The 25,000-nt window shown below is 39.7% G+C and overlaps 3 protein-coding genes across 11 annotated transcripts in view; all 3 read left to right on the plus strand.

The window, feature by feature from the left end:
• LOC138015987 (potassium voltage-gated channel subfamily H member 6-like) overlaps nt 1-7,806 on the plus strand; it is a 26,174-nt gene extending 18,368 nt beyond the window's left edge. For all 7 annotated transcript variants that reach the window (XM_068863144.1, XM_068863145.1, XM_068863143.1 and 4 more), the window contains 5 exons: nt 911-1,301; nt 1,642-1,841; nt 3,839-4,091; nt 5,292-5,500; nt 6,575-7,806. In XM_068863144.1, the coding sequence (XP_068719245.1) occupies nt 911-1,301; nt 1,642-1,841; nt 3,839-4,091; nt 5,292-5,500; nt 6,575-7,018 (1,497 nt within the window). In that variant the 3' untranslated portion in view covers nt 7,019-7,806. The remainder of the gene's footprint in view (nt 1-910; nt 1,302-1,641; nt 1,842-3,838; nt 4,092-5,291; nt 5,501-6,574) is intronic.
• A 1,018-nt stretch (nt 7,807-8,824) lies between these two features.
• On the plus strand, nt 8,825-17,764 carry LOC138017721 (potassium voltage-gated channel subfamily H member 6-like). Its single transcript, XM_068864728.1, has 6 exons — nt 8,825-9,244; nt 10,079-10,469; nt 11,931-12,130; nt 14,509-14,761; nt 16,198-16,400; nt 17,507-17,764. Exons 1-6 carry the CDS (start codon nt 8,825-8,827, stop codon nt 17,762-17,764), a joined length of 1,725 nt encoding a protein of 574 aa, XP_068720829.1.
• A 5,332-nt stretch (nt 17,765-23,096) lies between these two features.
• Nucleotides 23,097-25,000, plus strand: part of LOC138016892 (NEDD4-binding protein 2-like) — a 47,858-nt gene continuing 45,954 nt past the window's right edge. For 2 of the 3 annotated variants that reach the window (XM_068864055.1, XM_068864056.1), the window contains exon 1: nt 23,097-23,385. In XM_068864055.1, coding sequence (XP_068720156.1) covers nt 23,259-23,385 — 127 coding nt within the window. In that variant the 5' untranslated portion in view covers nt 23,097-23,258. Of the gene's footprint in view, nt 23,386-23,434; nt 23,529-25,000 lie in introns of those variants that run through there. The other variant, XM_068864057.1, reaches the window with a different exon arrangement.

The raw sequence follows: 25,000 nt of genomic DNA on the forward strand, positions 1-25,000 counted from the left end.
GTTGTTCATAAAATTGAAGAAACCAAGCCTGAACAAACACTCGGACTCTATCCGCGCAAACTAGTGACTTGAATATAATTAACATGCTTACGTGTTAAGTACAACCCTGCATATGTTAATTTATACCTATCACCCTGCACTGGTATTTATTAGTTACCGAACAATTATTCCTTGAGCGCGCGTTGCATATGAGGTGGTAAATTGCCAAGAGGCGTGTAGCGCCGAGTTGGCTATAACCAGTTAATAAGCGCCAATGGAATTTTTGTTTCAAAATTCTGAAGTGTTTTACTTACAGAACGACAGGATGTTGTCTCGGTTTTTTTTTTTTTTCAAAACGACCGACGCAATCAGTCTCCATATAAGGTTATTACGGTATATGAGCTAATAACCGAGATTGAGTGAGCCAATCAGAAGCTAGAAATGCAATATCCGAGATTGAAAATTTAATAATCTAATTTATTTCAGTCACTTGGAAACGATGTCATGGAGACAGCGAAACGTTGTGATTAACTTATTTCGTCTGTACTTTTCTCAAATGATTATCTTAAAATAATCCAATTCGAATATACACAAAATCCATACTTTTGATTGTAAGTTGTAGCTGTGGTTGCATGTAACTTGAACTGAACTTTAGTGACACATTTAGACAACAAAACAGTCGTATTTTTGGAAACGCGGGCGACGCGGTCAATATTTGAATGAAAGGTCTGGAGCGAGTGTGAGGCTCGCGCGCTTCACACGCGATGATCACGCTTACGGCGCTGCGCACTTTCCGAAAAGGGAAGAAAACGACTGTTTTGCAGTCTATGACACATTTCGCTTTGAAGGCCATGAAGGTACATCGTCCGCCATTCAAAACTGTCAAAGAAAAGTTTTTTCAAATTACCTTTTTATTACTTTTTTTCCGCAGGCAACCACCCTCTTTGGACTTTTGAAAGCTGCGCGACTTCTACGTTTGGTAAGGGTGGCTCGCAAACTTGATCGTTACTCAGAATACGGAACAGCTGTTGTGGTACTGTTGACGTGTCTATTTACTCTCATTGCTCATTGGCTGGCATGTATATGGCACGGGATTGGTTACGAAGAACGCGAAAATAAATTTAGTTGGATAAATGAACTATCCAGACAGTTGAACCAACACGACCCAGCAACCAACTCGACGCAGTCTCCCAGTCTCACAACTCGATATATAACGGCGTTATATTTTACCTTAAGCAGTCTTACCAGTGTGGGTTTTGGGAATGTTTCTCCAAATACGGATGCAGAAAAGATCTTTTCAGTTTGTGTGATGATAATTGGAGGTGAGTTGCGTAGTAAATCTGTTTTTCATTTATAAACTGGAAATTATCACAGCTTCTAAAGGGTCTTTGCAAGCAGCCACCTTAATGTATAATTGATTTATTCACTGCGGCGCTTTTTCCAATTATTTGTGGACGATATCTGGAAACAGATTCGGATTGCTAAACGCGTTGCATTTTTTTACTAGTAAAGATGTACCTTGTAAACAATTGGATTTGTATCAATGACTCAATAACTTTGTGGTCCTAGTTAGCTCGGGAACATGGAAACTTTGCGCGCATACGCATTACAACGACCGCTGACTACGTTTCCGACGTGACAGTCCCTGTTTTTTTTTTTCAGCACTGATGTATGCTTCAATATTTGGAAACTTAACCGCCATCATTCAGCGGCTATACTCGCGAACATCGCGTTTTCACCGCGACCTTAAAGTGATCGAAGACTTCGTTCGCTTTTACAAAATACCAAAGACAACTAAAGAAGAACTGGATGAATATTTCAGACACGAATGGGCCTACACCAAGGGAGTTGATATTGACGCGGTGAGTTGTATCACGTGAGTTGTAGAACGGTTCTCCATAAAATTGTACCAATAAAAAAAATAAATAAAATAAAATGATTTGGCCCGGTAAAGTGGTAAGGTCTGGCCAAACGAAGGCAGCATTTTAACACAACTTTGCATAACATCGTTGGTGTTGTGAAGGAACTGGCCAAACGCGCGCAGCATCTTGCAACGTTTTGCGCGTTTGTCGATGTTTCTGTGCTCCAGGCTCACCTCCTGTGATGCTTCGACGTAGACGCGTTGAGCACGGGAGTCAAAAACTGCAGTCTTTCCTAAAAAATCCTGGAGGCCTTTTACGAGGCGATCAAATTTTTGTTACGACTTTGCTACCTTCGTTTTTGTTATTTCATGTTGTGCTCGCAAAGCAACTATTTTTGCCTTTATATCGGCCACGCTAATATCAAGTGCGCTCTGTAATTCTTCAAACTTTTGTTTTCTTCTCTCCCTTGAGTGATCCGAGTTTTCAAATATTTTCCAAGGCAGGGGCTCTTCAGAAGGTTTCAACGGTATTCCAACCTTTGACCTCTGCGATGTCGGTGCAATGTTCCACAATCTGAGCTAGGTCAATTTGTTCGGCTTAGGTGTTCCTGTGAAGGACTCGATGAAATAAATTTATGTATATGAAGCGCCGATTATAGACGTAAGGGAGAAGCGATCTTCTCACTTACCTGGACAATTTATGCAATTGTCTCTTGTAGATATCTATAACCGACACACGAGGGAAGAGAATTCATTCCCATGCCCCATGATACTTGTTTTCAATCTATTTTAAGCTTCGCGCCATGCTGTGAAAGTCATTTTGGTCTCGCGCCCATGGTCGCGCAGTCAATGATAACCCATCAGATGTCTTCCTTAAAACAACCGCGCATCATGACCACCGGCTAAATTTAGATCGAAATTTTATCATTGGAAGTGGCCCAACATGGTGACGTGTTCTGTCCCCATCATCCTCTCTTGAATCCATACATTTATTTCATCAAGTCCTTTCACGGGACCACATGAGTTAAGCAAATTGACCTGGTCTAATTATTAACTGAATGGGCTTCATAGCTCAGTTGCACCGGCATCACAGAAGTCATGGTTGTCATGGTTTTGAACTCTTTGATGGCACACCAATGTTTCTGGTGTTTATATGAGACAATTGCTTATAGAGCGGTTTTCAATTGAGTGTCGAAAGTAATTAGTGAATTACTTTTGTTTATGATTACTTCACTCAGTGATTGGTTCAAAGTTTTCGCGCCATTTTGTCAACCAATCAGAAGTGAAATCAAAACCAATCGTGGCTCGCGCGTGCACATTTTCCCGCGCTTTGTGTCGGCTACGTGTAATTACTTCGAGTTTTGATTGGTTTACCGGATTGTCTCCACCCTTTTTGATTGGCCAAAGTAATTACCTTTGTTTTGGTTTTACGACACTCATTTGAAAACCGCTCTATTGCCCCGATAACTGCAAGGAATCAGGTCTCATTTACGTAATGTTGCGACATGTTAGGTTGAAATGCTGAGTGCGTTTTGCCGGGCCTTTATATCTTCTGGTTTATATTTGTCACTACTATAGTTGTGGTGTTCACGAAAGTCTTTGAGTATAAATTTCTTTTGCGGCAGGTGTATTTTACAGAACGCAAAACGATGAAAAGTTTGCCAAATCGGTGTTGGCAGCTATTATTATATTTTCGACCTCGGAAATGGAAACTGATTTCGTCAAGTGTTGCCAAACTGAAAACTTGGAAAACTCACATACCGTTCAGAATTTAATGATAGTTTAATAAAACAATTATTCCATTCGTGCTTGTTGGATGCGAGACTGGTTACCACCAACAAGGTGCTACGGGCCTTGGTAGCTATTTACTATCACATCCAACCCGCGCTCATGGGATAATTGAGGCGCTGCAATAACTGAAAGTTTACTATTCAGCTCTCAATGGTCTACACAATGCTGTGTGACATAACTAAGTCTGACAATCTTTCATCTGTTTAGGTCCTCAAACGTTTTCCCGAGTCGCTTCAAGCCGACGTTTGCCTTCATCTGCACAGAAATTTATTCGAAGAGTGTAAAGTTTTTAAATCCGCTTCAGAAGGCTGCCTCCGTGCTTTGGCGCTAAGGTTTAAAATCCGACATTATCTGCCAGGACATTTCATTATCAAGCAAGGAGACGAGGTAAAACGGCTTTACTTCATAGCCAAGGGAAACATTGATGTTGTGAAATATGACGATACCATGCTAACATTAGGTGAGTGTTCAAGGATTTGAGTATAGGAATTTGTTAAAAGAAGAAGGAAAGAAATTCGTGCAGGAAGCTGCACGGAAATTCTCTCTTACACTTCCCTTGCGCTTTGATCATGTGCCTCATTCTCGTGTTACCCCAGACCTGCAGGCATGTGCCTGACAAGGCAATGGCTTTTACATCATCATCATGTCTTTACTTACCCTCAGATTTTAGAGTAGCTTGTTGTAGCTAGTATCTATGAGTATTTTGTCCTCCCGACCATGACACACCACAGAAGACAAACCACAACACCGGGAACTCCATGCCCTACTCTCTGTAAGTAGTGTGTGGATTCTTTTACGTTATGAACTTTGAAGGGTTGTCAGACGAGGCCTACGGTTTATCGTCCGTATCCGAGAAGACTAGAGAGTCTAACCATTTGCAATGGCAGCATGTGTCTTTAAAAATATCCAGTACTTCTGAAAAGCTGTCATTTGAGCCTAGAAAGCAAGAGGGAGATTATGTCATGTGTCACTTGCAAACCATGTATTTGATATCATTCTTTTTTCACTTGACGCCAGGAAGGCTGATTTCCAGGCAAAGTTTTACTAAATTTTCACTTTTGTTTTCGTAGTAAATAAGTAAATAAGTCTGACTAAGGACAGTGCCTACCAATCAAAATAGTTCAAAGGTATTTTTGCGCGATTTATGAATATGCGGGAAAAGCAGATCCGAACAAGTGTTACTGAAATCCAAAAAAGAAAATTAGGAGTAACCATGCATTTGTCAAAGATAAAATTAATCAACAATATTTGTAAAAAGCCTTAAAACTCAAAGAAATGTATGCCGTTCTTTTCCAAATTGAAGCTAGATTATCTCTGAAATATGCGTGGTTAGCCCCAATTTTCTTTTTACCAAGGGGACTTGCTAAATTCTGCTTTCTCCGCATAGTTTTAAACCGCGTAAAAATATTCCTGTGTTAGTAAGCACCACCCATAGGAAACCCAAGTATCTCGAGATGCGCAGAACGTATGCGAAATAACAATAGAAGGCATGTCAGCATCTTGTATTTTGTAGCAAAACAACGCCATCATGCAACGACCCCTTTGCTTGAAAAAAGGCTCATGATTACTCAAATAATTCAAAGAATCGAAATAGACTCGTAGTAGGCCTTAAAGATTCTTGTGTCAAGGGATTTTATTTCTATTCCTTTTCAATCGTCAGGCAAGGGTGATATCATTAGCTGTGATTACAGCACTGTTCAAAGCACGTACTTACCACAAGCTAACTCCAGTCTCCGGGTTCAAACACACGGCGAGATTCATTCAGTGGCTTGGAACGAGTTGATTGGTGTGCTTAGAGCTTATCCCTCTTTCAGAGAGGAATTTATTTCTCATCTGGAACTTGCGTACAATCTTGGGACCGAGGCTGAGGTGAGTTTGGGTAGTTAAGCGAGAAAGGTTTGAGATGCGCTCAATTCTTTCCCCGCCGACATTACAATCCTCGATCGGTTGACAACTCGCTTTAGTACAAAAGTTTGACATGCGCTCAATTCTCTCCCCGCCGACATTACAATCCTCGATCGGTTGACAACTCGCTTTAGTACAGCAAGGAAGAAAAAGAGAGAGAATCTTGGTTCGAGTTTAGATTGGGCTAGATTACTCGACCCTTTTAATAAGTCATATATATGCAGAATTCTGCTGATGACGTCATCTTCAGGCCCTGGAAATTAAACCTAGGAAGCTTTCCATTCGATAGAACTGACCGACCAGACAGCGCATTTTGAAGGACTAACTCTACAACTCCTTCACATCAACACACTTCGAGGATGATAGATACTCCTCCAAATTCCTTCAAATTGTCGCATTTTCTTTGCAAATTGACGGGAAGAACATCAGTCACACACTCGGCTATCGCCTCGTGTGCCACTTTTTTGTTCTTACCACATTTTGACGTCATCTGTGATCTATTACTGAACAGACGCACGGCAACATGGAATCTATTTGTTAAATAGTGAATTGTGTTTGTTACTATCACTATTGTTTAAATTTCTTTGACATAAAATGATATTTAGCGCTAAGTTATACCTAGTTCATTAGTCGTTTTAACGTTTATATCTTGTAATTCTTGTAATTTTTTAGCATTTATATTTTGTAATTCTTACACGGCATGTCTGAAAACCAGCTTGCTGAGCCATTTACCGTGTTTTAAATAAAGTGGATTGATTGATTGAGTAACGCTTGTTCTCCTTTCGCTGCCTTTTTCGCGCCCACTCCCCCTCCCCCCTCCCCCTTCCCCCTCCCCCCCCCAGACAATGTTGAAACATGCGAGCGATCGATGAACGGATCTTGATTTCGGAGACCGTGAAAAATCAACATTTTAATGGGGGAGGGGGAAAAGCGGGAATTGTCCCAACAGTTTTGACCAGAATTGTTTGAGTTTGAGTAGCCAATCCGTTCGAACAAGAAACACGCGGTTAACATTTCCTTTTTCTGCTTACATTTTAGGGAGAAGAAGTTTTCTTATTCCCAAATGACGCCCAGTTTCCCTCCCCGCGATTATCAAATGCAAGATCGACGTTTTCCTCTCGGTTTACTATGGACAGGCTTGAGAGGTCAGGATCCCCAACATTATTTGTGAATGGCAAAATTCCTCAGGTTCCAAATTCTTCGGAAGCAGATTTACGTTCAGAGAAGAATGGAGGAGGCATGGAGCCGAGAATTAACGTCCAGACTGCTTCAGTCAACCCTGCCAATCCCACAGTGGCTTCTGTAGCTCAAGTCAACTGTTCGCATGCCACAGAATTTGTATTCATAGAAAAACGACTGGCCCAATTGGAAACAAGACTATCAGCCATGGAGGAGCGATTAACGGGAAACTTTGAGACAATTTTGCATTATTTACGTCCAAAGGGTCGTTCAGCTCCAGAGCTTCGAGACACAATTATTTAAAAACAAGAATGCCACAACATTATATATATAGTATATTATTTTACCATAATTTGGCTTACTACTGAAGTGTCGCTTTGGATATGGATAAAAATGACTTTTTGTATTTGATTTAATTAACTCACACACTTTCTAACGAAGTGCAATCCATTTCAGAAAAGAAAGTTTGTAGCATCTCATTTTTAAACCCAGTTGGAGAATTTCGATTTTCCTTCGTATTGTTTATTGACTAACATGATCATTACTTTAATATCATCACTACATTGTAAAAAGTTCTCGAAGGTTCGTATATTCATTTTTGCGCATGCAATCGACAAAATACTCTATCGTTTCATCACTTGGGGATCAGATTTAACGATAAATTTTCATTTCTATTTCATAAAGAGTTCTGAGATAATCAGAAAAGGTAACCGAGAAGTTGATATTTTCTTGAATATCTTGACACAAGAAACGCCGCAAGAAATGCATGATAAGGAAACAGCAGTTGAAAAGCTATTAAGAACTAATAGCTTCATCGTCACAAACCGTTAGCTACACATTCAAACAATGCTCCTTAAGGCCACAAAAAAATCGCCGATATTTATTCTTAGCTTGTATTTTTTCTCGATCAGAAAATGTTCTTTCACTTAAGAGATGCTTATGTAAATAGGAAAATGTTGTTGGATTATTTTAATTTCAAGGAGTGACTTTGTACACATTGAAGAATCCACTGTGTATGGAATCGTGTACACCATGAAGCTTTTGGAAAGTAAAATGCATCAAACTTTAAAATAAAAGAAAAGTCAAACTTCTGCTGTTGTAGCCCTTTTAAATTACAGCCTCGTCTCGAGGTGACTTCCAGAGATCAATGACATGAGGCCATCTGATAAGTTGACCGTGAAAATTCGCTCTCCCGCACTACGACCCATTCCTGTTGTGTTGATTAAACGAGAGATCACGACAGCATAAATTAACAACAAAGTTTTCACGCCTGGCCCAATGTCTTTTATTCCGCTCCTTTATCTCTTCATTGGGTCATTCAGACACCTCCGCGCGCGCACTAAGCTCACGCGTGCAATGAACTTACGCCCGCGCCTTGATCGCGAGGGTTAAACGGCTGAGTAGTTCTTCCTTTTTTGCGCAAGTATAATTTAAACGTCTTTTTCACTTTTAAAAGAGAAAAACGGCTATGCAAGGTACGTCAACACCTTAATACCTGTGTTATTTTGTAACTTAAATCAGAACATTCTAGTTTTGTAAGCGCACTTTTTAGAAGCATTCTCAGAGTGAGTTCTTGAAACTTGAATTTTGTTTTAGCGGCAACGGTCATATTTAATCAAGCTATAAATTTTTGCACCTTGCCTAAACTAAAGTTAATGCCATTTTTACGCTCAGATTTTGAATCCAATTCGCTATTCCGATTGAAACAGGTTAAAAGCTTCATTTATCGATTGGAAAATGCCGGATTCAAGCACGTTTTTTCAACGTCGAAAAGTTTGGCCAGAGGACGCAGAGTCTTGAGTAAAATGGTAGCAGCGAAATTGTGATTAATCCAGAATTTTTATTTTTTTAGTTTTTCAAGAATTTCGGTGACCTGACCACTACTGAATCGGCAGGTAGACCTTGCAATCTTGCTTTGATGACATGTTAAAATGATTAGGAAAGACTCTAGAATAGTGCGATTTTACATCGAGTGAGTTTTAATAATCCTGCAAAAGGACTGAATTCCGCAGGGAATTTTACGTGACGTCACCGGACACGGGGTAAGTCAATCAAACGTCAGACTTCAACGCGAAATCTGATAGGGAGCTTTTCCTTGCTTTTCAGAATATGTCTTCAACGTCACAGACATCAACTTACTCGCCTTACATTAATCAACGTTGCTTGATCCATCACGATTCCACCTTCAAGGCCACTTGGGATTGGTTCATTCTTGCTTTTGTCATTTATACAGCCATCGAGGTCCCATTTGACGTTGCCTTTGTGGTCCCAAGGAAGACTGAAATGAACACCAGTCGATTTGGGTCATGGACGTCCCTCTCTCCAATCGCCATCGCCAATCTGATCATCGATTTGTTTTTCATAATCGATATTCCTATTAACTTTCGGAGTGCGATTCTTGTTAAAAATAGGGATGAGATAATCAGTGACCCAAAGAAGATAGCAGTTCTTTACGTTAAATCTTGGTTTGTGGTGGATTTCGTGGCGGCCATTCCTTTTGAATTCATGATTGATCCGGAACTCGAAGGGGTGAGTAGCGAAGATTATAAAAAATAGGAAGACGAGTTGCATCTTCTTAAGGTAAGGGTAAAGGTTAGCGGTATTTTTAGCTTTGGGTAAATGCAGCAGTTAATCTTTACTTAAAGAGTAGCATTTGGGGGTCACTTTGTGAATTTAATTGTTTGTATTCCGAGACACGAGTGGTGTTGAAGTTTGGGAGAAGAGCATTGCAACACTTTGTGACGCTTATTGAAATAGCCATTTCCGAGTTAATGTCTGCCTCCACTTCAAAGCGAGTCTAAATGCGAAGTTTTTCTCATGAAAATTAGTTGTCATTCTTATGTAAAGTAGAACTAATTACCATCACAAAAACGTGGTACTAAGACTCCCTTTGAAGAAGAGGCAGACATGAACTCGGAAATGGTCTGTTACTGAACTTTCTGGACATATCGGTTCGATGGAGCATATACAACGACACCAAACTCTTCTGGTGAGGAGCTTATGCGGGTTCCTTAATTAATTTAACCTATTTCTGCTTTGGAAAGTTTCTTTTTTTAGATTTTATCCTGGCAAAGGTCACAATTTTTTTCTCGCCAATAAAATGAGCCCTATAGAAGGAAAGAGTAATCCTCCATCTACTGAGGGGGGAGGTGGGGAGTCATTCTAAATAATTCCTTATCATATTAGGATAAAACAAAACATCGGAATTCTCGTTAACCACGAAATCAGTTCAATTTTTCTTGTAATTTTTTTTTATCTCCGGCCCGCCGTCAAGTTGAATGAGTGTGATTTGAAACGACTTTGTACGCACAAATAATCAAGTCTTTATCGTGTTAACTAGTCCATGCACTGTTTTTTCGTCAGGCCACTACTCTGATGGGGTTATTGAAAACTGCGCGCCTGTTGCGTTTGGTCCGAGTGACGCGTAAAATCGATCGTTATTCCGAATATGGATTTGCAGCCATTTTCCTGCTCATGTGTCTATTTACACTGACTGCTCATTGGCTGGCTTGCGTGTGGCACGCAATCGGCCGGGCTGAGGCACGTAATAGCAGTGGCTGGCTGGAATCGCTTGCAGACGAAATGGACAAACCGATCAACCAATCGCATCCAACCAGCGGACCAAGCCTTTCTACAAGATATATCTCTTCCTTGTATTTTACTCTAAGTAGTTTGACGACGGTCGGCTTTGGAAATATCGCTCCGGGTACCAATAATGAGAAAGTTTTTGCCGTTTTTGTGATGATCGCGGGAGGTAAGTTACATTGGCAATCAAACCAGTGTTTACACATGCGGCGCAGATGTAAAAGACATTCATTAGTAGAATACACATTTGTGTCACGATACGCCGCGCGCATATGAACCAGATTTAAGCTTACGCAAGGTCCTGAGGATGGCGGCAGCTAAGAGAACATAATCTAAACGTATTATTTCCCGTCTCTGTAATAATTTTGCGGTTATTCCAAGACTTTTGGTGTAGAAAGTGTGTATCAAAATGCTAGGAATAAAACTTCTATCAACGCCAGGTGGAAAACTACAAAAAAGTCGTCACCAGGAGCTCGCGTCCTCCACTGCTGCCAGGTGCTGCCTTTGTTATTACATCTGCAAATGGTTAGACTCTCTAGTCTTCTCGGATAAGGACGATAAGCCGGAGGTCCCTTCTCACAACCCTTGTTCATTAACTCTGTGGGACGTTAAAGACCCCACACACTATTCGAAAAGAGTACGGGACAGTGTTCCCGGTGTTGTGGTCTGACCTTTGTTTTACGGAGGGCCATGTGGTAGAAAACTCTTTACTGGGTTAATCATGTATTACCCTCTCAAAATCAAGAACATTGTATTTGTATTTGTATTTGTATTTGTATTTGTATTTGTATTTGTATTTGTATTTGTATTTGTATTTGTATTTGTATTTGTACTTGTACTTGTACTCTTACTTGTATTTGTATTTGTATTTGTATTTGTATTTGTATTTGTATTTGTATTTGTATTTGTATTTGTATTTGTATTTGTATTTATATTTATATTTGTATTTGTATTTGTATTTGTATTTGTATTTGTATTTGTATTTGTACATAAACTCAATTCCGCAATGGTTGACATAAACGCACGTGCTGGGCCAGAGGAGCCTTTCTTTTTGCTCATCAAAAATATAGTTCTGTTGCGTTCTCGCAGCCGTCGTCTCTGAAAATTTGAGCCATATATACCAGATAATCTCTGAACAATAATGCTTTGCCGTAAAATTCAACATTTTACAAAGAATGTGTTCGATTATTAACGCTTTTGCCACCCAAGAATTTATCAGTTTTTGATGACTAACAACTGGCTCATTGTCAAAGCTTAAAGGCTTGAAATCGGATATGTAACTGAGTTTAACAAAGTTCATTTACCTTTTGAAGTCAATTTGTAAATAATAGCATAATTCCTTTTGTCAGCAAACTCTTACGTTAATGAAACAAAATGCAAACAGTGACGTCAGCAAATATTCCCTCATTGTACTGGACACCCAACGCGGTTGACAAAGTGCTTTGGAAAACCTCTTTCCGGGTCACTTGTCCTATGACAGAGTAACTCAGGGACCGCTTGTATCGCCACACTACCCATAGATAAAGGGGTACAAAATTTGTGCCTACAGCAGGATCTGATCTTGCAGCTCCTCAGTTTTTTCTCTGAATATCAGCCAATGTGAAATGTCTTCTTTTTTTCTATTGTGTAGCTTTGATGTACGCGTCAATATTTGGTAACTTGACGGTGATCCTACAGCGGCTTTATTTGCAAAGTACAAGACAACACGAGGATCTTCATACCATTCGGGAATTCGTTGAATTCTACAAAATACCGAGGGAGCTTAAAAAAATCATGGAAGATCATGTTCTCCGCGAGGCTGTCGTTATGAAAGCAGACGATCTCCAAACAGTATGTGACGTTTAGTGAATTTTATCTAATCAAAGTATGGTTACGTTGCAGAAGCGAGAATAGCCGAAAGAAACCGCAGCTAACTTTAAGATTTTATAGGGCCTTTCCAGGTCCAATGAAACACAATCAACGAAATTATAGGATAGAACAACAACTGTTAGGAATCCCAACTACGCCGGAGGCAAACCAATTGGCTATTTGCAAGTGCAACCGAGAAGTTGCACCAGGGAATAACAGGATCAAATTTAACGAGTGGTCAGAATGGGTGTTGAACCCAGGATCTCCCGATTGAAAGATAAGCGTCTTAACCACCCGGAAGTCGAACCCACTCAGTACTTTTTTTTTTAATTGTAAAACGGGCGCTTGTCTCTTTGACGTCATCGTTATCATCTTTACTTAGTCAAGCAGGTCAGGTAAAAAGGGCAACTATACAGCTGATGTGGACCTACTGTTAAGGGCCCACAGACGGATTTTTGCGCGTTGCTAAGGAAGTGAGATGATACTTCCGGTGACTGACGTCATCATATCGTGAGCTGACCAGAAAACCCTCTTACCGACCTGGAAAATTTGATAACAATCTCCTAATTGTTTCAATTATAATCGCGCTCGTTCGCAGATCAACTGCGCATGCGTAAAGGAACTGACTTCCGGTTTGAGAAAAAGCTAAATTTCCGGCGGTCTTTAAATTGACTTTTTTTTCTTATATGGCACGTTTCACTCCCAATACAGAATATGGCTAAGCATCGATTTTTTCAAATCACCTTTTTTGAACTGTTATGGGTATTTCACTATCGTTTATCTCTTTAAAAAGAACGTTTTTCAAAATAAAAAGAAAACCATGCTTGGCTGGATGCAAAAACGAATACAAATTATCAAAACACTGATTAAATACCCAAATTGTGTAGCACGTAGACAAATTTAGAGTTTTCGTTTATTGGTCACGTGACCATGGGCTTGGCATGATGACGTCATATTGAGGGTCACTGGTTTACAAAAGTTGGAACTGACCAAAATAATGCCAAATTCTCTCAAATTGCTTGACCATTACATCCTTAGCAACGCACCCCAAAAAACACGTCAATAGACCCTTAAAATAAAGCAACTTAAACCTAAAACAAAAGCATGTAAATAACCAATCTCGACCCCAGAGCTCTTCTCTTGAGTGAGGGAGAGAAGAGCTCTGGGGAACCCTGAAACAAAGCGTCTTCTCATTGGTTTTCGTGAAGAACAATCAAAAGCGTCTCTAATTGGTGCATTCATGTTAGCACGAGGAGTGAGCAGGCGCCGTAAGATTCAAATAGCCATTTTTTTGGCTATAAGAATCCTACGGCGCATTTTCTCCTACAAGGAGTTTCCCAGAGCCTTGGGTCGATCCGAGGCTCTTGTGACGAGAATGGTAAATTACAAGAAAATTTGATTAAAAAGATCGAATAATTTTTAACTCAAATCTAATACTTACTATATTACACGAGAGAAATTGATTTAAAAGGTTAATCAAATAACCCTGTTCAAGCTACAGTACCCTTGTAATATTAATAAATCTAGATGGTAGAAAGCCCTGTGGGTAGCAGTTTAGAGACAAAAGTTATAAAAATAATTCAGTGATGGCCACTTTAATATGCGATTGAGAGAACATCTTCGTCTTGGTGTTTGTGAATTAATCGAGTTGTTCTAGTATGGATAGCCTCAAGGTCCTTAAAGCGGTGAGAAGCAGAGGCCACCACAAGACTGACACCATAAAGCACACTTGACAGAACGGTTAGGAAATAATTAAAATCGATTCTAGAGTAGAGCTTCGCAGAAAACTAATACGTCTTAAAATTCTGATTTTAGAATAGGCCTCATTCACGATAGCCGCCATGTTGGTTTCAAATTGTCATGCAAGTTAGCCATGTGTTATGCTGGGGGGCAAACATTGCAAAAAAGGCAAATTGCGGAAAATCGGCTCGTCGAAATATTGAAATAACATTTCTAAAAGTACGTTTTATGTAGAATTAAGTCCTATTTGTGATAATTTTATATCTTTGATCTTTCTTTCTCATTTTTCACTAAAAACAAACATCGAAGTACCGATAACTTGTGTGATCATTCTATTTTACTACTGAAGTGAAAAACATTCAATGAACGTGAAAAAAATCGTCTGTGTGGCTAAGATGTTCGTTAAAACCTCTCGAACTTGTGTTGTTTGCCCCCTCAGAAGTGTGCAGCTAATTTACATGATAATAGCAAATCCAACATGGCGGCCATCGTGAATAAGGTCTATTAAAGGACGAGGTAACTGATTTAATATGTTAAGCCGGCAAGACAAGGTTTACCCCTGTGCCCTAGTAACCTTCCTTTGTTACACAGGCAATACGTCTTAAACCAGAAATTTGCAGGTTTTGAAGATGTTTCCAAGCACACTTCAGACTGACATCTGTCTTCACATTCATGGTGAATTGCTCAGACAGAACTCTGCTTTTCGTGCTGCTGTTCCTAGCTGCAAGCGGTCGCTTGCCAACAAATTAAGAGTGCAGCATTTTCTACCACGTCAGTATATCATCAAACAGGGCGATGAGGTGGATAAAGTCTTCTTCATTCTTAAAGGAATCGTTCACGTGATTGTTGACGGACAAACCGTCCTTGCTATTGGTAAGGAAAGTTTCCTTTTGCCTTCGTGTCTTTCAAATTAGGCTCCGCGTTGCTTGCTCAAAACACTAAGTTTATCTGTTTGGGAGTTGAAGTAAAACGTCCCACACGAAAAGGGATAGTTCTGGCGGTGTTGTGGGAGCGCTCAAAACCATTAACATTACAATTGGTCAACGCAAAATCCTGCTGTTTCCTGGAAATTGCATAGTAATCAGTACGACCATTCTCACAAACTCTGCGAATATTTAAGGTTTTTTTGAGCATTTACTTCGTTCGTTTGTGGTTCCAAATCTAACGATACAGTACGTATACAGGGGCACCCAACGACCAATTTGTTGTAAAATGTATTATTATAACCCAGTTAATGAAAATAAATCTTAGGCATTTTCAGGTGTTTTTCAGTGTTGCTGGGAAAACATTATCTGTTTCTTTTTCCCAGCAAGACACGCAAGAAATTTCCCTGCCAGCTAGATAAAATTGGTTGGTTTCCCAGCCAGCTGATCAAATTTATTTCCCAACCAGGAATTCCGCGCGCTTTCAAATCCCTCTATCCAAAACGACCGAACAAAAGCGACAAAACCGGGACAAAACAGGTTTTTTTTCCGCAAGCGCAATCACTCTGACCAGCCGTCGTATGTTTGTGACTACTCTCTGGGAGAGGGATGGGGTTCTCTCTTTTTTTTTTTTTTAGTCGTCCTCAGTCTTCAGAGTTTCTACAGCTAGCTCGGGTTGAAATGCTAGAAAAAGTCAGTAATTCCCAGGAAAAACCTCTATCAATAACAAAATTTCCCAGCTAGCTCATCGAAACACCTGTATTTTTGCCAGCCAGCAAGATTCCTCTGGGGAACAGATAATGTGAGGAACAGATTCGTTGGGTGCCCCTGCGTTTACTTCCAATTTCTCATCATTCAGTTCTATTAATAGCTTGTTCAACATTTCTGTCACATTAATTTTAATTTTACAATCAATTGTCAGGATAGTTCGTTGCGGTACATCAATTCATCTCGACTCAGTCAAATGCCTCTTTCACAATATGCCCAATTCCATATAGTAAAATGCAAACTCCACTGCGAGGGTGGGGAACGAAAAGAAAAGAATTCACATCTTTGATGAGAAATAAACAAATAATGTTAGCTTTTTATTTCCAAAAGATTTGCAGTCAAGTTCAAAATTATATTATGGAAATTGGCCTATTCTTAACCTTCGGTCTCCCGAGATATTAAATTACACAAATCTATAACTATAACATTTTGATATTTGATACCAATCTTTACACTTATGTCCAGAAATGGGGTTCCTTTAATTCTAAGCATTTGCTACCTTAGCTCCGTAGCCTGCACTACCTCAGCTTTGATTATTACAAGTAATATAAAAATGACCTTGTTAACCTTCATTGCCATTATAAATATAGTGGCTCTCCATTGTCCTTTTTTTTTCAGGAAGAGGTGATACTGTATTTTGTGGATACAAGTCAACCAAGAAGTTGGCCAGAGCAACAGCAAGCCTGCTAGTGCAGACACACACCCTTATTCACTATATTGATTGGTCAGATCTGTCGTCCATCCTAAAAGACTTTCCAGTGTTCAGAGAAGACTTTCTGGCAAACATGTTGTTTTCATATCAAATCGGAAGGTTGGAAAAGGTGAGCAGCAGTCAGCGATCAATACTTTGCTTGTTTAGTATAAGGTAAGAACTTACAGCGATTGTTCACAATCACAAATCGCATACAATTGGGATATCCATTTGGGCAGGTCTGAACGAAAGGCATGATTTCCACACAATGTGCAGTGGACCTCAAATTAATGTAAACCTTGCAACGAAGCCTCAAGAATCGATCTAACAGAGCACCAGTGCTTTGCAATTAAATTTGTGACACTGTACTGAATCAAATCAAATCACATTAGACTATAGACCATCAAATCGAACATTGTTTTTTAACGAGAGATGACAACCGGGGTTCCTGACGAAAAACCTCTCGGAGCAGAGACAACAAACTCAACCAACATTACCCTGGTCCCAGAGTTTTTTCTTGATTCGCGAGAGATCTGCGAAATGGCAAAGACGAGTCCGGCGAGAAAGTGAAAAACCTCTGGTTACCTTAGACCGGCTTGAATTTCACTTTCTTGCAGACGCCAGGGTCAGGATCTGACCCTCAGGCTCGGATTGGTTGATATTTTTACAAACACGCAATGATTGGTTGTTTTGATTGGCAATGCCTTAGGGACGCGTGATTGCTAAGTTGCCATTGGTCCCAGAGGTTTTTTTCTTTCCACAGGTTTTTCTCTTTCTCACCGCTTCGCGTCTTTCTTGCGGCTGAAGAAAAAACCTCTGGAGCCAGGGAAAACCAACATCTGATAACATATGAAATCTAGCAATATAATCCCGGCCACATAAATGGAAATTGCGTTTTCTCGCTACTGCTTCAGACCCTATAAACTTCGATAGTCTTATTTAAGAATTGATGTAAGTGTGAGACCAAGGCCAGAAAATCTACCTCTAACCGTTTGCACATAGCAGCTTGGAACCTTAGATATAAAGAAAACCTCCTGCGTTTATCGCCTCTGGTAAGTGCCCACAAGCCCCCGAATGCTGGTGGAGCCGTTCGGTTGGAATGTAAAATCGAAATTGATAGGTTAAGACTTGGGCGGCAGAAAAGAGCTGTATTGCACTGAATGCTTCAGTGTTTTACCTTGGTGTGTTTAATTAAGTGTGGTCAATTATTTAACGCTTTTTTTTTCTCCTAATCAGCAGTATAATGAGGAATTTTTATTGGAACTCGAACCCACGGCAGAGACGCAACTTGTGACAGTTGTGAAACCCGCGAACTCAGCGGAAGTGGCCACACACATTGCGCATGCTCCGGAGACTGAATTGACTGATTTGAAATCTTTGAACGAAAACATTAAGATGATGGACCAGAGACTACTAAATCTGGAGAGAAAAATTTCTCTTGTAATTCCACTCTTGAGAAAAACGTTAAAAGATGAGTTATCAGTAGAGAATTGATGATTGGGTTGAGGTGGAAGGAGGGAATAGTTGGAGAAATTAATAATAAAAGGCATACTGTGCCTAGCTCATGATTTGATCTCACTGTTGAAGAGACAATTGCCTTTTTATCATTGCCATTTGAATGAATAATTGATTGCTAATTGAATGGTTGGGTGGTCGTGGGTGGCCTGTGCATGTCCAAGTGTGAGAAAATCGAGAAAGAGGTTGTGTGTCGGCTCCAAATCTGCTCGTCACAATAGCATCCAGCAGCGAGCGAGTCTGAAATAGCGTCCAAGCAGGAGGGTGAATAACAGGGAAGTCGAAATCGCGAAAAAAAATTACATGGAGAGCTTCTTTAAAACCCAGCAAAAACATCTGGATGGTTTTTATGGCAACGCGTCAAATAAGGTTAGCGGCTCAGTTGTTGTGTTATCATATTATTATTCCATTTGGCGCGATCAAACCTTCGGTAGGAAACGTGTTTTCCACTCTCAAAATTACTTCCAGAACCTACTTTTTGCGTAGAATAAGTTTTCAGAAAGATTTTCTTGTTTTCTGAGAGGGTACTTTGCAATTCGGAGGAATTTTGTCAAAAGAACATGTTTGACATCTATCATTGCGTGACTCAATGCCCACACTTGCCCGCGATCTGTTGACCGCACATATGACAGCTTTTCTTCCTTCCGTCATGCTTACTTCACGCTTGTGTACACTGTTCTTGTGGCAAGGGGTGTGAAGTAAGTATGAACTCAAGAAGCAGTCTTTCCCGATCTCCGGGATCGTCACGGGGTTTTCGTATGTCCCTTTTACCTCTGTGGACGTCACAGGGGATCTGGGCGTAAGTCTTCTGCAGAAAGTACCAGTTGGTTTGAAGGGATGATTTAGTTTGTTCTGGCACGTCACCAGAGAAGGATTGAAGGGGCACAAGACAGGATGAGGTAAAAAAGCGGATCCCCCATAGAGAGGCACCTGATTGCCCAGTTCCAATGACGTAATGAAACTTTACTTTTCGTGCACAAAGACTATGCTTGTGTTATATCTATATAAGTTGTCCCAAGATTTTATCCCCCCCGCCAAGTAACACTAACTTGTGCCATTTACTCACCAGGGCATCTTAATGAAAAATTTTCATTGTTTTTTCCGAAATTTCCTACAACTTTGTCGTGGACTTGATGCACTGTCAAGGTGTTTTTTAAAAGCTACGAAAAAATTATCTTTTTCGTAAATTGAGCCTAAATTTGAGCAGAATTTGCAAGTAAATGTAAACATAAAGACTGCAAACTCCTGCGCCGCATTGCTATCCGGTGTTTGGTCAGTTATTAATTATTTAACAATTATTCGCCGCAGGCTCAGTGATTATCGGTGAATATTCACTGAGACAAAGTCGAGGTGAATATTCGTCGATAATCACTGAGCCTGAGGCGAATAATTGTTTTAGTATAAATACACAGGTGATTATTTCAAAAAAGAGTAAAAAAAAAAACATTTCAACGCGAAATCATCTTCACTTACAGTGGCAAAACGACTACTGGCAGCCATTTTGTCCGTCGAGGTGATTATCGGCTGATAATCCGAGATAGTGAACCAATGAGAGCCCGCGATTTTTTATAATCACCAGTGTATTTATATACTAATGGCAGTTATTCCATGTGCACAAGTTGGACAAGGTAAATATATCCAACGAGGGTTAGTGAAATGATTATTGCCTTATGAAAATTTGAAGTGCACCTAAACACAAATTTTCGTCAAAAATATTACCTCCTCACCAAAACCAAACATGTTTTACAATTCTAACCTCAACATTTCGCTTTTTGTCTGCAGTAATTTGGACCTACTACCGCAGGACCGTAGCCAGTATGAAGCAAACCGAGGCACTTGCCTCGGTCATTTTTTTCATTTTCATTTCAAGAGAATTTAACCGTGGACGTTGCCTCAGTCATATTTTTTTTCCTACGGCCCTACACCGTGGTGTAAAAAGCAAGTGTCTATTCTCGATTTTACGTCACAGACTGCTTTGCAATGCAAAATTTCTTTGAAAATAGGAATGCAAAGCAGTTTGTGACGTAAAATCGACGAAAAGTGTTTTTTTGCTATCTTTATATAATAGGCCCTTTGCAACAAACGATCACATGGTACAAAATCCGCCATGCTGGAGGGCAAGCTCATTATTATTCCCCCACTGGGAAAACAAAGGCAAGTCAAGCTTGACTGGTTCAGGTCTCTTTGTTTTAATGTCCCAGTGGGGGAATAATAATGAGCTTTCCCTCCAGCATGGCGGATTTTGTACCGTGTGATCATTTGTTGCAAAAGGCCAATTAGCTAGCGTTTTCGCATAGTTTTTACCTATCCAAACTAAAACGCTACCGTGACAAACCATGAAATTCTTCCCCACTTTTTACAGTTTTTTTTTAGAAGTATTAGTTGATCTATCCACTCTAATGCGTTTCGAACGTTTTGTACCCTCTGTTGACGTCATCGGTTAAACAAATCTCAGTTTTTGGCCACTAAAACTGGATGATCAATGATCCATTTTGAAAAGTGTCAAATTTTGAGACCGTTTGCAGAATTTCTTGTTTTCGTCGGTGCATTCAATCTAAGATTAAAAAACTATCTTTTGTCATGTTATTAGTCTGATTCTGATGTCTTCGCCTACTTGTTCTTGTTACTAGCGCAAAATAAAGAAAACATCGTGCTATGTTTAATGGTTATTTAATTAAGCGGTCTAAGTAGTCCATCAATCCTTGTAAGCTCTTTCTGTTTCGTATTCTTTTATGTAACGAGGGGGTCCAGGTCCAATAAGCCCCATGGTTTTTTCTGAGCTCCTTTGCCATGTGATTATTTCTTTTTCATACTGTACTTCGTAATGTATTGTGGCTAAATAAGCTGAACTGAACTGAACATTCAAGCGTTTTAGTGCAAAGAAAGAAAGGAACTATATTAAAGGAGCTCGGTCGCGATATTTTGGGTTCAAAAAGAGACATAAAAATTGTATTTAAGCTATGGGGAAATAGTGAAATAACAATTTGTTCGGGAAGATAAGAACCAAAGAGACAAGAATAAAGGCAAGCATGACCAGGATGGTGAAGGATGCAGAAGATTAAAACGGATTACAAACGATCTTTTTGATAACTTGAGGCTAAACTTTTCAAAATCGAAGACCGTGACGTATACCTCCTTTAAAAGTATACGTTTTCTAGGGAGAAAGCACTTAAATCCAGTACTTTCATGACAATGGAAAATTCACTATTTGAGGAAATCCCTAAAGACTGTCGTCTTTTTTTATTGGGAAACATCACCAAAGGGATAATAAGCGTCTTATTGACTTGTTCTTCGGAATATGTGTATATTCATCTGATATGGATATTCAGGGCGTTATCAGGTGAATGTATCACATTCCACCTCAGCTTAACGACAGCCGCCGACGCGTTGAAGTGATAGGACATTGAAAAATCGATTTTGTGTGTGTGTGTTGTATGAAAAAATTCCAATAAAATCTTCTTTGCCCGCTGAAGGGGCGTTAGTAAAATCAGGAACATGGAACATTCCGAATCATCCCGGAACATTCCGGAACATGACAAATTATGATAATTATTTGGAAAAAAAAGATACTTTAACAAATGGATAACTAAAATTAGTAAAAAGTATGATAATTACTTGAAAAAAAAATGAAGCTGTACGTAAGGAAACTTCTTGATGACCGCAATGAGTCTCCTGTTTCTTTCCCGCCAATTTGATCACATGACTGTAAAGGGCCATTATGGGTGACAACATGGATGCAGAATTAAGGTTCAGACGATGACTGTGGTGTCATCATTGCCGTTAACGTCAATTTAAGTTGGCATATTTTAGACAAGACAATATGAAGCATAAACTACATCATAATTTCTTTCAAAATTTTTAAACAAAATTAGATAATTTAATTATTTATATTGGAAATAAAGGATAGCAATTTCTTGTTCATCGTCCTAAAGTGATTGTTGTTTTCGGGGAACATATTCCTAACAGCCCCTCCCTTTAACTTTTATATCAGGTTTTCTCTGCCCTTGGCCTTCATACGGGATAAAACGTAATATATGTACAAAGGGGAATCGTTTGCATTCCTTCAAGTTGAAAGAAAGGAAAAACGTATGATAATAAATTCTGCGTCACGGTCGTGTCCAAAATACCCCGATATCATCCGATGCAACTAACTTTCTCTTCGCGTCTACTTCAAAGAAGACACGGACCTTCATTCGCTACCATGAATTGTGTACCACTGTTGTTACGTGCTGGAATAACCAAGAGATGTTTGCGAACAAGGCATAAGTGAAAAAAGCTCCAGAGTACGATATAAGGCACGCAACAAAAGTGTGACAACGATCAGTTACCCTTTCTCACTATTATTTAATTAGTTATACACTGTTAAAGTTACTTAGGTAGAAGATTAAGTTAAGCAGATCGTAGAGCTGGCTTACTGTCTGACCACCACTTCGAACTCCAAGTTCCACCGACTGTAAAGAACAATTCTTGACTTTCTTGATTCACTTGATTCCGTTTCCATTCACTGGATTTTCTGTGTAGACAAACTCTTATGGAAGACTTCATAATGAACTCTGACCTCTTTGTCTTCTTCCCTTTTGAGCTATCGTCTCTTCTTCTCTTTCTTTTCTCCGGAGATAGCAAGGTCAAAGGTTGTAGCTCCACCATAGTTAAAAAATCGCAGTTGATTTTTGCTTCGTCACAGTTTCACATAAGTTCAATCACAGCCGGCCACGAGGGTAAGCCCTCGGGCAAGAGAGGTTTTTCTTTTAATAAGAAGCCTGCTTTTATACTTTTACTCTAAGCATCTAGAATGTTCTGTTGGTATTTATAGTGTCTTACAAGGTGTACTATTTGTGGAAACTGCTGAGTCACTTCTGGAATATTACAGATTGTAACAATTATAGAAATGTGTGGAAATGCATGACAAATAAACTAAAAGTAATTCTAATCCTCATAACACTGTCCAACAAAGTTACCCAACTTTTTATGGATGATTGGGCTGGAAATCACTGTTTCTTTCCTCCCCTCGATCATGCATCCTCCCCACGATGGAAACAACTGATATGGCGGCTCACGTTTGTTCGATTTACTCCAAAGATACGGCTGCACGGCAGGCTAATCCAAATTATGTCATGTTGCGGAATTTTCTGGGATGTTCCGAAATGTTCCATCTTCCATCTTCCTGGTTTTACTGACGCCCCTATTATATTGGGATGTTCTATGTTCCACATTCCATGTTCCTGCTCTTACTGATCACCCACAATGCTTTTCGCACTGCTTTTCGGGATACAAAACATAGTCTCACGTGACATAGGCATACACCCGTGCGTTCAGTTGTCTGGCAGACAGTTAATACTTCACGTAAATCTTGCTATTGTCCATACAATCTCACATTGTGGTGGAATTCCCAAAGGTCCAGCACCTTAGCATACCCAAGAGAAGGAATCAAGGTCAAAGCGTGTCTAGTCTGGAAAAAAATTTGTCAGAGATCATGTCCAAAAAAAGGGACGTCGACTTGAAATGGCGTGACACGACTTGTAGAGAATTGCAGAGCATGTTTTCTGGATCAGTTGATCCTGAAGTTATTCAGCTGGTGCTGTCGGAGAGTAATTTTAATGGTAGGTAAACGTATTAACATTTCATTAGTGGTTATCAAGTGGAGAAGTGAAACCTGGCTCTCAAAAAGAGCTTTCGATGCCCGCTTGTTCGAGCACGTTGGGTGAGACGCGTTCCACTTCCTCCACCAGGAAGTTATTTAGAGGTGTGTGGGGTCGTCCTTATACCACTCTGAACAATCTATAAACATGGAAAGTCACGAATTTTTGTGATACCCGGAATAATTAAGGTTGGGAAATAAAAACTGTTGTAGTATTGTTTTAGTGAAAAAAATGAACAGAAGTAATGTCCATGGAAACCCATGTCCGTCCATTTCCTTCCAAACAAGAAAAAAACTTCAAAGGAATAGTCTATATTATATGTAGGGGAATCTGTTGGCTTCCGACAGTCAAAATTAGCCATTCAATTTAAGACACATTGTTCATATTGTATAGTTAGAATGGCTGCCAAGGTTACGAGGCAGCAATTATTGAATGATAAAAATGAGCTTTATATAATGGTCCATTGATCTAGCACTGGAACACTACTTTTGGTTGCTAAACATTTCATTAAATCAACTCAATTCCAATCAATCTTTGAGTAGAAAGAAGTAAAATCGTTCTCTGGTAAAAAAGTTTTAAAAAAACTATGAGCTTTCGACAGACTGAACTGCTGCCTTCAACGGATAAAAATGTGTGAAGCGTAAAAGCGAAAGAAATTTAAATATAACGAAAAAAATTCGCATAAATTAAAGGATAAAAGCATGTAGTAGAAAGAATGTTAAAAATGCTAAGAAAATTAGTGTTTCTTTAAGAGAATGTGACATTGTCTTGGGAGCGGGCACGAATTATTGTCCGCCCCAACAGTTTTTGCCGTGTGCCATGACTCCAATGTCTTTCTACTCCGGTTGTTCACTTTGTCAATGATTTTAGAATTGTTAAAGTCAATATCATGATTAAAAGTCCATGCGTGTTTTGCGACATTAATGAGCCTTTAGTACAATGCTTTAAGTTCCTCATATGTTGCTTTCTCCTAGTAGTAAAGGATCTTTTAGTTTCACCAATGTAGGTCCACGGGCAAGATGTGCATGGAATTTTATAGATGACATTGCACTGGTCGTCTTGGGCAGGTCGAAACTTAGGGATAGGGAAATGCTGTTGTAAAGTTTTAACTGGTCTGCTAGTGACTTGGATGTCGTGTTCCTTGAGGATTCTTGTGAGAGGTCCCATGATGCCTTTGATGTAGGGAAGGACTGCAAAGTTGCGTCAGTTTGTTGGCTCAGTCCATTTAAAGAACATACCAACCAACTCTTCTGGAGTAGGTGTAGGTGGTGGAGGCTTCGTTTTCTTTCTTATAACATCAGCAGCGATTTTTTTTGGGATAGCCATTGGAGTGTAAAGCGGCGCAAACACGAGCAGTTTCACGGGTCTTTCCAACTTGTGTGTTGGCGAGATTCAAAGCTCGATGCAGGAGTGTCTCAGCGGTGCTGATTTTATGTTTCCTGTCATGGTGTGAATGGAAGTCAAGATATCTATCCGTATGCGTGGGTTTGCGGTAGATGTCGACCAAAAGTTTTCCGTTATCGCGCGAAATGAGGGTGTCAAGAAAGGGTAGTTGGCCGTTGGACTCGTGTTCAAT

The sequence above is a fragment of the Montipora capricornis genome, chromosome 9, assembly GCF_036669925.1.
Source record: "Montipora capricornis isolate CH-2021 chromosome 9, ASM3666992v2, whole genome shotgun sequence".
NCBI lineage: Eukaryota > Metazoa > Cnidaria > Anthozoa > Scleractinia > Acroporidae > Montipora > Montipora capricornis.

Coding starts and splice junctions, on each gene's coding strand:
- LOC138017721 (XM_068864728.1), top strand. CDS start 8,825: ATGTCTTCAACGTCACAGACATCAACTTACTCGCCTTACATTAATCAA. Junction 9,245..10,078: donor TTGATCCGGAACTCGAAGGG/GTGAGTAGCGAA, acceptor TTTTTTCGTCAG/GCCACTACTCTGATGGGGTT. Junction 12,131..14,508: donor AAGCAGACGATCTCCAAACA/GTATGTGACGTT, acceptor AGAAATTTGCAG/GTTTTGAAGATGTTTCCAAG.